This window comes from Oryzias melastigma, linkage group LG11 (assembly GCF_002922805.2).
Source record: "Oryzias melastigma strain HK-1 linkage group LG11, ASM292280v2, whole genome shotgun sequence".
Taxonomy (NCBI): Eukaryota; Metazoa; Chordata; class Actinopteri; order Beloniformes; family Adrianichthyidae; genus Oryzias; species Oryzias melastigma.
Genome location: NC_050522.1, coordinates 8,350,001 through 8,364,448, shown reverse-complemented (window position 1 = coordinate 8,364,448; position 14,448 = coordinate 8,350,001). Strand labels below are relative to the sequence as shown.

The window sequence follows — 14,448 nt, the reverse complement described above, 5'->3', positions numbered from 1 at the left end:
CTCTCTCTCAATATTGTTCCATTTACTCTTACTTTGTACTTTTCCCCTAGACTTGAGGCAGGTTTGCCCATTGCGGACATAACAACATTAAACTTAACAATATTTATATTTTACATAAAAGTGGTTAAAAGCACATTCTTTATACAGTTTTTTTTTGTGTAGAAAAGTTTTGCTCCTTACTTTTAATAATATCTTCACAGATGTGCAAGTTGCCCTCACAATGATGCAGTGAGCACAAATACACTCCCACACAATCACAGAGATTGGCTTTTATAACTGTAACAAACCATATAATAACAAACCAGATGGTCCCTCTTTCTATTGATGCATACATTGTAGGAATAAAAAAAACAGTTTTTCAACTCTCTGGTAGGAAAGTGTTTCAGACATTAGTACACTTATATGACTCGCTTGTAAATAGTCCAGTTCCTTTAATATGTTAGACTGAATGTTTGTGTGCTCCGGTCTAATAGTCCATCGAACAGAGTATTCTTTTTTTTGTACTAAATTAGGAACCAGACAACAGAAACTTTCATGATAGAATCAATCAGAGACTCCCTATAGTGTAGTCTTACGATTGGTTGTATCATTCAAACAGGAAAATGTCAAGAAAGTCTTCCTAATTGCTTGAGATCTATACTTTTTCTTCCTCACAACTGTTCTTATGAGGCCTCGAAGAGAGAAAGATTTTAATGATACGGGCCTGATTGTTTTGTACTGAATGTGGAATCCACACAACAAATGAAAGCCACACTGGGGCTCTGGAAACAATCCAGATGATTGTTCTTATGCTTGCTGCTCTGTAAAGAACAACACTGTTTTGCTTTTCCTTTAAAGACAAAAAAAAAGCAACACTTGGTAAGCTTAGTTGAACTATTGAGCAGATCTGCTTTATTAAACAGTTCTCTAGCTGAATAAACACATTGAGACATTTTTTTTTTTTTAGATCAGTGGTCCCCAACCTCCGGTCTGTGGGTCACTTGGTACCGAGCCGTAGATGGAAAAAAAAAGAAAAACTTTCACCAACTATTTTAGTTTAGTTTGTTTTCTCATCGTGAAGGAAGTTTTATTGACAGATTCTGTTCACAAAATCAATCTTGGTCACGTGACTTAAAGCTGCTAGCTGCATGGCTACCTGGATTACTGAGCTAGTAGCCCAAAGCTAACAAAAAACAAGCATTAAAATGATTTTAGAAACTGTTTTCAGGGAGAAAAAAGCCAGTGAGGAAATTGGAGAAGAGTCTTTGACTTCAAAGAACAATAAAGCTGATGTTTAGAGACAAAACCAGGAATCTTCCTCGACATACAGAATTATTGAGACAGTTCTCAAGTAGCAGAATGTGCTACATGCTAATACGCAGCAACAGACTCTTGACTGTTTCACACAGGCAGATAATTAAGTTGGAGACACAGTGGATTCACATTTATATTATATTTAGAAAATACCAGTTTTTGGATGGTTGTGTCATTTTATTTAGCTTTATTTGTCCATCACACCTTAAAAGTTGGATGTCACTGAAGCTAGCTTCCGATTGTTAGCCTCCACTTTGATGGCAAAAGAAAAATCTTCATCATTACAAACATTATGGAGAATGAACAATCAATTAAATTAAGTTACTGATTTGTGGAAACTTAGAAGGGACATTTGAGATTTTTCCTTCAGAATTAGGTACATCTATTGAGAAACTTTAGCACAGAAAATTTGTCTTTGTAATAAAAAAAAAAAAAAATACCCAATGAATGAGGATTTGTGTAAAGACAAATTATGATTAATCATTTTGTCCTGAAAGATAATCGGAGTGTGGATTGAGTGTTAAAATGGAAAAAAATCATGGGATATTTTTATTTATGGATTTTTTTTCCAATCAGAGATGACTTCTACAAATGGATAACTTTGTTTCGTTGAATTGAATTGAAAAAAAAATCTGTTGATACTTTTCGATTTTTTTAATAAAATTTCTTGTATTAGCATTTTAGTTTGAATGTGCAGTAGATTTTCAGACACTGGAAGCTTAAAAATAAAAATTTTGGCCTTGTTTGGACCAGTCCATGAAAATATTGTCTAATTTAAACCAATCTATGGCCTAAAAATGCTGGGAACCATATTTTAAAAATAAAAGTTTCTTTGGATTTATAATGCATGTTTCTTTCAGAGTTCGTGAATTTTTTATTAAAAAAGGTTAAAAAAAATTAAAAATAATAATGCAATGATTTACACAATGCCATTTGGCATTAGACCATCATTAAAACTGTAGAGTAGATTTTTCTTTTTTTTATGGGAATGTGTTAGATTTCTAGTTATTTTTATTTAAAAAATCCCTCCTGCATCTCTCCTTTGCAGTCTAAGCTAAATAACTATTTTAAAGAAATATCAAGTCTACTTACCACGCTCACTCTGACAGCATAGAGCAGATCAAAAGGCAACGCAGCCACCAGATCGATGATAAACCATGTGGTCAGGTAATGGATGCATATCTGACGAGCGTCAAAGATTACCTGACCGGACTTGCTGACAAAAGTAGTGCGAAAATTAAAAATAATATCTGAAAGAAAAGAAAAAAAAAACTATTCATTTTAAGGTTTTTATCACAGAGTCAATTTCTTCCATCTAAGTAAACTGTTTACTATGTGAACTTACCTATAATGAAAAGTATCTCCACAGCAATATCGCTCACAGTCGTGCTGCGTGTCAGGTCATCATCATCACCAATGAAGCAGACGTTATAGGGAACCGTCACAGCCACATAGAAGGTGGCGAGCAGAATCAGCCAGTCCCACCCCGCTTTAAAAGTGCTGTAGTGTAGAAGGATGAATTTGGACTTCTTGGCATCGGCGACCTTATACTCAGGTAGAGCAGGTGGGTCACCAAACACATTCTGGACAAGAAAAATTAAAAAGTAACCTATTTTAAAAAATAAACAAAGCAAACAATGTTCATTTATCTTCTGATGATTGAATTCAGACGAAAGAGAACACACTTTAGGGGGCTCTAAGTTGAAAATCTAAATTAGCTTTAATTCCTTAGAAAACGAAGAGAACTGAATTAAATAAAGATTGGAAAAAAGTTACTTGGCTTTTAAAAAGCTTTTATGAATCATTTAATTATGATTTTGAACTTTCCTAAGTGTCTGAGGATAAAATTAATTTATTAATAGTAGCTTGTAAACATGGAGTGATTATTTATTTATTTATTTATTTTATTCAACGTTTATTATACCAGGAAATCACATTGAGATTAGATCTCTTTTTCAAGGCCCATTTCTCTCCACATTTATTTTAAAAACACAGTAAAATAGAATAAATTAACACTTAAACTAATCAACCACTAAATCAAAATAAATGTTTGTTTTTTTTCCATGCAATTATTCAAATGCAAAAAGATTTATTTTAGAAATATTACTATGTTGATTTGAAATCTGATTTTCAGTTAAAATTAACTTTTATTTTCAAAGACGTACAGGTATTGATTTTATTTAGATTACCAACATTTGATATTTGTCCACTGCTTGTTAAAAAAAATCAATTTAATAAATTAGGCACTAATTGATGACAAATTTAGCAAAATGTTGTACTTGTTGCCTTAAAAACTGTAAAAATGTTTAATGATTTTCTGTGCTTAAATTGTAACCAAACCCTAAATTAACTTTTTTTCTCTGTTGACCTCTATAAATCGAGCTTTAAAAGTGCTCTCTGTTGGTCATTGCCAAATTTTTGACAAATTAAAATAAACTTGAAAACATAGTCAAAACCTTCTATGTGCTGCCCCCTACAGGTTGAATTGAGGTATTACAGTTGAATTTTGCGATTGGTCAAACCCTGTGAGTTTCAGAAGTCTCATGTCATGATCTGCAGCTCCAGTAATGATAACAGTCCTGTTCCCAAGTCCCACCCCTCTGAGTGGATTTTCACATTTTGGCTGTGGGTGGAGTCAGCCTCCAACTTCCCTGTTTGGTTACCCTTTAAAGTTGCCTCTCAACCTCTTCTCATTCTTTTTACGAAGATAAATTTTAGATTATTTTGTCAAAAACAATCCATCTGTTCGTGTTAAATTGCTAATCTGCTTCTTTTCTAAAATATTACTTTTTAAACTGATATGAACCTTAATGTTATGCTAACTTTGCCTTCTTGTAATGACAAAAATAAAAAAAAAAACAGAAATATTAAGGCCCAATCTGAATTCTCCCTTTCTCCGTACCCCTCCACTTGTGAGGGTAGTTGTAGTGGAAGTGTCATTCGACCCGAAATATTTTTTTAAGATCCCACCCTCAAAGTGGAGTGATGTAAAGCCATACATCACGAGTGTAAGTCACGTCAAGAGTGTAAATCACGTCGCGCTGTGCCACTGAGTAGAAACGCTTTCTTTAACGTGGGTGTGCTCTAAAGCAGAGAGGTTTAAATGTAAGTAATGACTTTTTGTTGTAGAACGACCTTTTTAGAGTCATAAAACCGCTGTTGTTATGTATATTCGAGTGCTGAATGCTCCGCGCTAAAGCTAGCTAGCTGGCGCCTATTGGTGACGTCATGACTGAAAACAACGTTCTGAGACACTATTTTTTCATAACTCCCCGTTTGGAGGGCGAAATTTAGGGGTAGGAAGAAATAAACAATAAGGATTGGGTCAAAGATTTATTCATTTCATTTTCTTTTACCATGTGTGTTTTTAATGACCAGCTTTTCCACATTTTTGTTTTAGTCACTGCAGTGGATTATGCAAACCAATTAGGATTGTTATTTGTCTCCCTTTTTGCTATTGATATTGTCAGTCATACATTATATTTTTTCTCACTGTTCAGCCGGATTGGAACCACTGGGTGATATCCTGCACCCCCCCGTCTGTGGAGTGAGGTAATACCTTGTTGAGTTTAATCTTGCTCTTTTCCCTGCTGTGCAGGTGACCAGAGATGTGGTAGAGAACAGTGCCGCTCCGCAGCCGAGCTGAGCTGAAGGGAGAGCCTGTTTTCACCCTGCCACGCCGCCGCTCTGTAAGCACACACAAATACAGGTTAGTGCACACCCATCAACAACTCCTTACCCCCTCCCGAGGTTTGTTCCTGACGTTTGAAGCAGTCATTATGCTTGATGAAATGCGTTCTGTCCTGAATAGGAAAAGGGGATATGCAAAAAATAAAAAAAAAGATTGTACCATTTTTGAGCAAACTGCCCCATTTGCTTTAACATGAAAAGAAAAACTTCTACTATTTTGTACAAATGCAGGTTTTGATAATTCTGTCATACATAATGGGGAGTATTTTGTATTGTGTCCAAAAAAGAGCTACAGAGTGGCAGTTTAAGATAGTATAGTGGTTGTGGATTGCAGCTTTTTTGCGTGTATTGTTGATGCAGACTGTTTAGAGTGGATGAGTGCAGACTCAGTAGTTTAAAGCTTTGTTTTCATAGTAAGTTTGAGGCCATGTTGAAGGTAAGGCACCTATTTTTGTGGTATAAGTGGGGTTAAAGGTAGTAACACATTCGGGGAGTGGAAGTGAAAACTCCTTCTGAGTGTCCTCTGGAAAACATACCCGCATGAACCCCACAAGCTGGACGGACAGGCTCCATCCATAAAACAGTGCAGGGAAATGGCAGCGATAGAGACGGGCTTATTTTTAGATCTAATGAATTTCCCTTCGGTTTTTCAGCCGTTCTTTGGGGGGGTAAGAGAGCACCAGTGAGGTGAGGTGAGAGCTGTGTATGGGAGAAAGTGGGCGGGGGGGGACACCTGTTGGATAGACAGGGGATGTGAGAATGGACAGTTATTGCAAAAACAGCAGGGTGTAATGAGAAATGGAGGTGATGGAGGAGGAGAGAAATGGAGGACGGACACTAAAAAGCAGGGATGTAGTGTAGAATATGGTTTTACCAAAGGGGAGACTTTTATGACTAAAAAAGGAAAGAGAGAACTCTGAAATAGTTCACCTCACACGTTGGATTCTCTCATGATTTACTGCTAATATCCAGCAAAAGAGAGTCTTTGACCTGTGACAGACTGATGACCTGTGAAGGGTGTACTGCACTTTAGGATGGATGGATGGATGGATGGATGGAAAAGAGTCATTGTGGGTCATATCAGGAGTAAGGACATTCTAATCTGTAACTAAAGTTTGGACCAAAATAACTTTTTTATGAGTCTTACAACCAATGAAGGAACTCAAACAAAACAAACTAATTTTACTAATTTGTTGTGTCAGACTGATCTCTGGCTGATTGGATGAAAATAGTTCTTATGTCTCAACATTGTTGGATTGCCTGGGCCCATCCAGGGTGCAGGAGGGGTGCAGCGTCATAAAAATGGAGCGACCATTGTGGTGCATGTGGTAAGTGTATTGATAAGTATTTTTAAGGATAATGTTTAACCTACACATGCTTATGATATACAGGGACTGCTATGGTAGGGTGCCCTTTACGCAACACTCCAAAATGCGCAAAGGCTGCACACATTGGGTGTACAGGTGTAAGTGACTCCCAAGCAAAATACACTCTGGCTGTCTATTTCTTTTTCATTTCTAACAGGCAATCTACACACAAGACACATGAGGGACCAGAAAGGGACATTTTGAGAGATTGTACCACTCACTTGAACGGCACTAACTAAGGGTTTGGGTGGGAAAAAAAAAATAAAAAAGCCTGTGTCTCGCCTTCTTCACCCTTACTTACCCGTATGTGTTATGTAAGTGTTAACTAGGACCTGTCGCTGCAGCATACCCAAATACTAGAGAACATTTCTGCACTACGAGCTCACTGAGCGGTCTACGACCTTGATTATAACTTCTGAGGGCAAACTGCATGCAATGTACATATCTGCTCATTTTTACCATGCAGAACCAGCCAACCAATCTACCAACCAACCAATCAACCACCCCATCAACCAACCAATGCAACCCACCAACCAACCAACCACCCAACCCACCAATCCACCAACCAACCAACCAACACATTATGTTTTAATTTAATTTATGCAGAATCAACAGAGGTCAACAATCCAAAGAAATACTTATTTTGAGAAGAGCCGTTTGACTCTTGTACTAGTCCATGCCCAGTAGAAACCCTATATCCACCTGAAAATCCAGTTGTGACTAAGGCAAAAGCTGTAGCTAAATTTCTTCACATCCTTTCGGACCACAAGAACATTTTTGTACAAAACTAACTCATTCTACATTTGACATATTTGATGTGTCATAAAGATTACTGGTGAATGTCTAAAACTAATCTCTGGTTTAAAACAAAATTATGATGTTTAAGATTCCGATGCCAAAATCTCAAGTGCAAAGTATCTTTTATGCCCCGCATACTATTTTTGCAAAGTTCTCTGATTCTCATTGTAAATTTAATCTTTCTTTGAGTTAATTTTACATCTGACTTAGAGAAAAGATAACACATAGTTATGGTTAGTCTTACCTTCCCTCCGGTCCTCGTGGATGGGTTTGGCTTTGGTGTCAGTTATGTCCTTAAAGGAAGCCAGAAAGAGCACCACGTCTCCCTTCTCGTTTTTAATTGGAACAATGTCCAGCAGGCACCAGAACAGCACAGCTGAAAGTACAAAGAGTCGTTTTAAAGTCATCAAACACAACTTTTTGAGTTGATTAAGAATTTATGCATTATATGTTTTTGCTTTGTTTAGGAGTGAATGAACGGTTCCATCGATCCCTCAACTCCTCACTGGACTTTCTAACCCTTAGAAGTCACGAGGGGAGGAGGGAAAGCAAAAGCTTTAAAACAGACCCAGCTAACCAATCCTCAAGCACTACAAGGGAAGAACAATCTTTGAAGTCTTGATTCCTTTTAAATAAAAACTTTTAGGCAACACATCTGTGCGTGAATTTGTATGGATGACTATATCTAAACTGAGTAACAGTAAGATTTTTTTTTTAATCTTTTTAACTGCAGCATGAATTTAGACCTCTGTCAGGGGCGGAGCTAAGGGGGACCCACAAGGGCCTCTGCCCCATACAAAAAGACTTAGCCACATAATTGTTCCCATCCCAATGTTTGAGTCAATATTAGTATCATTAATGACAAAAACTAAGAAATCATCAATACAAGCTTCTTTAAGCATGTAAAAATAACAAAATAAATAGTTTTAGATAAAATCTTGAGCCCCCGAATTACGTATTTTACTTTTTTTTTCTTTTAACATAAACAGATTTTGGAATCTCTTTATTTGTAAAGGCTTTCCATCTTGCTGTTCTCAATTACCCCTTTCTAGCCTATTCCTGTGACGAGTTATGATTCTTAAATAAATGACCGCAATGCACAATTCCACCTCTAGGGGGAGTAAAGGAAAAGAAACACCGGCATGACAAGAGATTAAGACATAAGCAGCATTTCTTTGCAAGCGTTTGCCACATCTGGGTAGGATGCAATTTAATTAAGTTACATTTTTCGTTAATTTGCACATTTAGATTTTAGGCAGGATGTTATTTTTTCCATAGCTCCCTCTTGAGTTTAGATTGCTTTTTTTGGTAAAATGTGCTTTTAAAAAATAATCTATTGGCCTCTGTGAATGAGTGTGTAATAATAGGTGATTAGGCAACTCTTTTTGAGGCATTTATTTACACATTGTGTTTTCTACATCACCCCTACAAGTTTTTCAAATGGTATTTTTTGTCTGCTCCTGATTCACAGCGATTTAAATTCAGAAATACTAAGAAATGCAATTTTAAGCTTAATTATTTTTCTCCACCATCAGAAAAATGTCACAAGAAGACATTAAAAACAACACAAACACCATGTTCATCAGAGTGGGTCTTTAAATAGATTATAAGTAAACAGTTTAGTCTGCAGCATATATAGTCTCGTGATGAAGGCTCGCAACCCACTAAATGGATTGTTGATCAAGAGGGATTTCCCATGGAGTTTCCTTCCATCACCTCCACTCTCTAAGCTTCCCATTGCCTGTTGGTAACTCAATCTCAGTGTTTTCGTCTCCGCATGAGTGCATGTGTGAGTGAACAGCTGAACGGCTGAGAAGCAAGATGCCACTATCAGGCACCCAGAGTGAAGAGGAGCATTCCTGATTGCGAGCATGCAGCGCGCTCCGTTCTCAGGCAGACAGACGGAGGACAAACTGAGTCAATCAGCCTTGTTTACTTTTCAGGACTCCGCTGTGACAGACGGCAAGAGAAAAAAGGGGGAGATAATGTAACCAAAGGGCTGAGCAGGGGTGAAAGCCAGCAGGAACTGGCAGCATCAGAGCCGTCGTTGTGTTTGGCAAAAACTGAAAGCAAGACCGAACAGAGACCTATTTGAATGAAAGAGACACAAAAGCTGGGGATAGACAAAAACAGAGACGACTGAGTGTGATGTGAGATGTCGGAGAGGGAGAGTTGCATCTGTGAGGGTGTTATCAAACATATGTGCGTGCATCTGAACTGAGCTGCCTGCTAAATCTACTTCAATCAATCAAAGGAAAAGCTGTAAATCTGAATGGTGTATCACACAGTTTGTTTACTATCTATTTTTAGAGCCTTCAGCTATCATCCTCTGTTATAGATCCAGCTCCCAGTGATGGTTTAGCCGATAAATATATTCTCTACACAAGTTTCCCTTGTGAAAAATGTAATGTTTGGAATTTTCTTCAAAACCTACTTCAAAGAAAATAGTGTTTTTTGTTGTTTTTAACAAGTTCTTGTAGTGTTTTTCCTGTGGTTAAGAACATATATTAGGTAAATTAAGCTTAACGTTTTTGAGTATTTCTTTATGAAAATAATTGGGAGTCAGGAGCAGATGAAAAAAAAACGCATTTTAAAAAGCTTGTAGTTGTTTCATGGAATGAGTGGGCCACAAAGTTCTCTGCTGATGCATCCACTTGTAGACAAATAGATCCATTAACGTCTTTGTTTTCCTCATCTGAGCTAGAATCGGGATCAAACCTGTACGGCTGGATAGCTCCAGTATTGGTCACCATTTTAGTTGCAGCGCTAATGTTAGCTTTGAGTTGTGAGGGGCTGTAAGCTAGCAGGAAAGAGTGTACACAAAGGGATGATGGGAAATTAAGGCAGACAGTTTCACCAACAACTAGAGGGGAAATTTCTAATGAAACTAGAAACTAGAAAATAACTTTTTTACATACATTTTGGCTAAAATAGATCAAAGTGATTGGAGAGGTGACTGAGTTTTGTGGATTTGGTTTTAGACCACTGAAGCACAAATGTGGGAGTTCCAAGACTAAAGTACTGGCCAAAATGGAAAACAACATCTTTTTCCCAAAGAGTAGAGGTCCCTCTAGTTTTGTGTGTCTGCAACCTTCAACACTCAAAGAGCCATTCAGGTCCATTTCTTACTGACTACAATCCAGAAGGAGCCACAGAGTCTCCTTTAAGAAAAATAAGACTTTAACTTATTTTGTGTTACTGCAGCAATTATGATAAACATACGTTTTTGGTATAACTTAAACATAAATACAAAGCATAAATATATATATATATATATTTTGTATGAAATCGTTAATAATTCTTGTCGATGGTTTGCTCAACATCCTTTCAAAATAAGACACCCTGTATTATATTTGTTGATGTTAATGCAGCAAATGTTTGTAGTGTCATGTTGGCAGTGAAAACAAAAGAAAAAAAAACACATTTTATTTTAACAATTGTTGGTGCACCTCGGCCAGAAATTCACAAATCAGAACTAAGTGACCCATACTGTATTTTTTAGACCACGAGGAACTCTTAAAATGCTTACATTTTTTTAACGATAGGAAATTTGCCTCATAATCCGATGTTTACCCAAGTATGAATTCTGGCCGTACACTATTCTCCAACTGATTTTTGGTGGTAAAAGCCTCAGAAAAATCTGTCAAAATGTTTTGGTGGGACTTTGTTAAGCTGCATCTCTATTTTAATTTAAAATAGAAACTAATTTTTATTTTTCCTTAACCATGAATGGAGATCAAAGTGCCACATGTGGCTCCGGAGCCACAGTCTTAGCCAATTCCTGTGATGAGATGGATATTTAAAGAAATGGCTGCAACGCGCAATTCCGCCACTAGGGGAAGCAAAGGAAAAGAAACACAGGCATATATATATATATATATATATATATATATATATATTTAGTGGTGCAGCCCATTTGAGATCAGAGAGGCCTAATTTAACTCCAGCGATTAAAAAACAAAAGAAAAAAATATGAGTATGTTTTTGCTTTTAAGTACAATAAAGTCAATTTGGATTGTATTTTCATCAATAGGGGTTAAAATGACATTAAAAAATAATTTAGGAAAGCTAAATCAATACTTTATCATCTCAAGTCAAGGCATCTTTCCTTTGATGTCTTGATGTGCTTGTTATTTTTTGCCCCTTTTATTCACCGGCCGGCTTCCTAATCATTATGGCACACTCCATACCACAAGTGGGCTCAGCCAAACTGATGGAGACAGGGTTACGCGGCTATTAGCTGACAGCTATTAAACTTTAACGAGTCTCAGAGTTAAATAACAAGTGGAGGACATTTTTCACTGATGGATTTGTTTAATCACCGTTTAATGAGCACAGATCAATAAAATAAGTTTTATATCCTTTCCTCTGGTAATTATTTCCTCTATGCAGTGGCCCATATGCCAATTTAAATGGAGTTTCCCCCAGAAATAGTCGCAGAGAACTAATTTATTACAATATAAAAAGTGAAATTGTGCATGAAAATGACTTTGTCTGCACATTTTCTCATAGAATCTCTCACTGTGGTTGAAGCACCAATCTGGCAAAGAGGTTTGTCTTGATAAAAACAAACAAAAATAAAGAAGTGTTTTGTGCTTTACCTGTCTTTGAGTAGAACATGATCTCATCTTTAAACTCTTTGCGCTCCTCCAGGGCTTCATCAATGCTGAGAATGATGCTTTCACTGGTCTCGGGTCCGTACAGGAACTTACAGGCACAGCTCTTCTGCATGACCTCAGCCCTGGAGAAGCCTGTGAGCTCGCAGAAGCCATCCGAGCAGTAGACGATGGGAAATCCCTTTGACACCTGAGCATTGGCCAGGATGAAGTTACTGTCTGCAGACGAAGCACAAGAAGTGAGTTTTTAGTGTTATTGTCCATTTTAAACGTCTATTTTTCTAGCACCTGTTTGTTTAAATATAAGTTTTCATTATCAGATACTTTCACCAGTAAAATTACAGTTTTTAGCTAAATATATTTGAGGAAAAGCTATTTCTCTTCCACAATTTATCCCAATAGGCATCCTTTCAACTCATTTTATCAAAATGAGCTAAAGTGGTGGAGAAAACAAGTGTCAGAGGTAGGACAGTCAGAACTTCTGAAGAAATAAACATTTAAACTGTTTGGCTTTAAAGCTTCTCCCATTTTACATTTCTTGACTGATAGATGCTCTTAAAGTCTTAAAAATACAAATGGAAGGGTATATCTTTTTTCATAAATCGGTCAGATTCTCAAGTACGTATGTATCCCAAGGCTGTTTGCAGTGCCTAAAACAGCTCCACTGTAAAGAACCCAGAAGAGATTTTAGACGCACAACCCACTTGAAATGGTTCTCTTGGATAAAAAGAATAAGTCTTCTTTCAGATTCTCTCAGATAACGGGGCTCCTCGCCCTGTCCCAAAGGAGATGTGCAATCTCATTCTGTCTCTTATTACCTGGAGCTTGTGACCAAGCACAAGCTTTGGAATGTGATTAATACCTCTGGAAATGGGGTCAAAGAAAGAAAGAGTTAAAGGGAAATCTCCAAAATGGTTTGTGAAAGGACTTTAAATGTATTCAAAATGCCTATAAAGATTTTCTTTTTCAACGTTACATTTTACAGACTATAACTGACATTTAGAGACAACAAAGAACTCAAGGTACATTGTTCATTTTCTTGTTAAGCTTTTTGGTTTGGATTCATGCACGGATAGTTTGTCAAAAGCAAAAGATGCAGCATTTAGTGGAAACAAAGATGGGCCAAAAGGTGTGTTGATTCATAGACAGAAATGTTTAAAAGGCAGCACAGTAATGTTTAATTCTGAATAGATCCGTATTCTTGATACAACTGTGACACTCTCCAAAGGGATATCAGCAGCTGCGGAGATCTGTTCTCTACAGCAACGCTGTAGAGCCTTAGCCGTGGTCACGTGCTGTGGGCTTTGGGGTCGTCTAGACCCACAGAGGGTCACAGAGAGGACTGGTTGTTTCTTAAAGGGAGCACAAATGTCTTGTAGTTCCTTTGTGATTCATGTGGCCACCTGAAAAAATGTCATGAAAATTGATCATGCCATTGTCATGATTGTGGTAAATGTATTGAGAAGTATTTTCAAGGTTAACAATGATTATATGCATTATGGTTCTAGTAATGCTGCTTGATGGTGTCCAAATATCAAATGTAGTCATTAGTGAGGAGCGCACTTTGGCTTCTTAGTTACTGCATTCAAATTCTGCACACATAGGGTAAGTAGTAGTATAGTATAGTATCACTAAAATAGTACAGTTACGTAATAGTATAGTAGTAATACTATAAAAGTATTCGTATTGCATAGAAGCAATATAGTAGTATAGTGGTATTATAGTAGTAGTACTATAGCAATGGTAGTATAGCAAAGTATTAGTACTATAGCACTAGTATAGTAATAGAATAGTACAACAGATTAGTAGCAATACTATAACAATTGTATAGCAGCATATTAATATTATACGAGTAACACTATAGCAGTATTTGTATAGTAATAGTATAGCAACATAGTAAAATAATATTATAGAAGCAGTACTATAGCAGTAGCAGAGTAACACATCACAGTATGTTGTTCGTCCATCGGGATCGATGAAGACCATCTAGTCATCCTGAGGGTGGGTGGGTTGGCCTCTGTGGGTGTGTAGATGGCTGGTCAGACCAATTGGCGCTCTGAAGTATAGTAATAGTATAGTAGCATTACTATAGCAGTAGTATACTATAATAGTAATATTTTAGTAGTGGTTTAGTAATAGAATAGTATAACAGATTAGTAGCAATACCATAGCAATTGTATAGCAGTATATTCATATTGTACGAGTAACAATATAGCAGTTTTTGTATAGTAATAGTATAGCAACACAGTACAATAATATTATAGAAGCAGTACTATAGCAGTAGCAGAGTGACATATCACAGTATAGTAATATTATATTAGCAATACTATAGCAATAGTATACTATAGTAGTAATACTTTAGCAGTAGCATAGTATGATAGCACAGTATAGTAATAATATAGTAGCAATACTATAGCAGTAGCATAATATGATAGCACAATATAGTAATACTATTGCAACAGTATACTATAGTAGTAATACTTTAGCAGTAGCATAGTAATAGTATAATAGCATCATATTATAGTATTGATACTATAAGAATAGCAAAGCAGCAAAAAAATATAATAGTAATACTATAGTAATAGTATAATAGTATAGCATATTAGTATTACAGTAGTAATACTCAAGCAGAAATAGTATAGTAATAGTATAGTAGCACTGTCATATCATAGTAGTAATACTAC

At 36.5% G+C, this 14,448-nt stretch overlaps 1 protein-coding gene across 1 annotated transcript in view; it reads right to left on the bottom strand.

The window, feature by feature from the left end:
- Positions 1-14,448, bottom strand: part of kcnh8 (potassium voltage-gated channel, subfamily H (eag-related), member 8) — a 90,925-nt gene that overhangs the window by 45,473 nt on the left and 31,004 nt on the right. The window contains exons 2-6 of the mRNA XM_024293420.2: positions 11,750-11,983; positions 7,393-7,524; positions 4,853-4,980; positions 2,639-2,876; positions 2,386-2,543 (exon numbers count right to left, since the gene is read on the bottom strand). Coding sequence (XP_024149188.1) covers positions 2,386-2,543; positions 2,639-2,876; positions 4,853-4,980; positions 7,393-7,524; positions 11,750-11,983 — 890 coding nt within the window. The remainder of the gene's footprint in view (positions 1-2,385; positions 2,544-2,638; positions 2,877-4,852; positions 4,981-7,392; positions 7,525-11,749; positions 11,984-14,448) is intronic.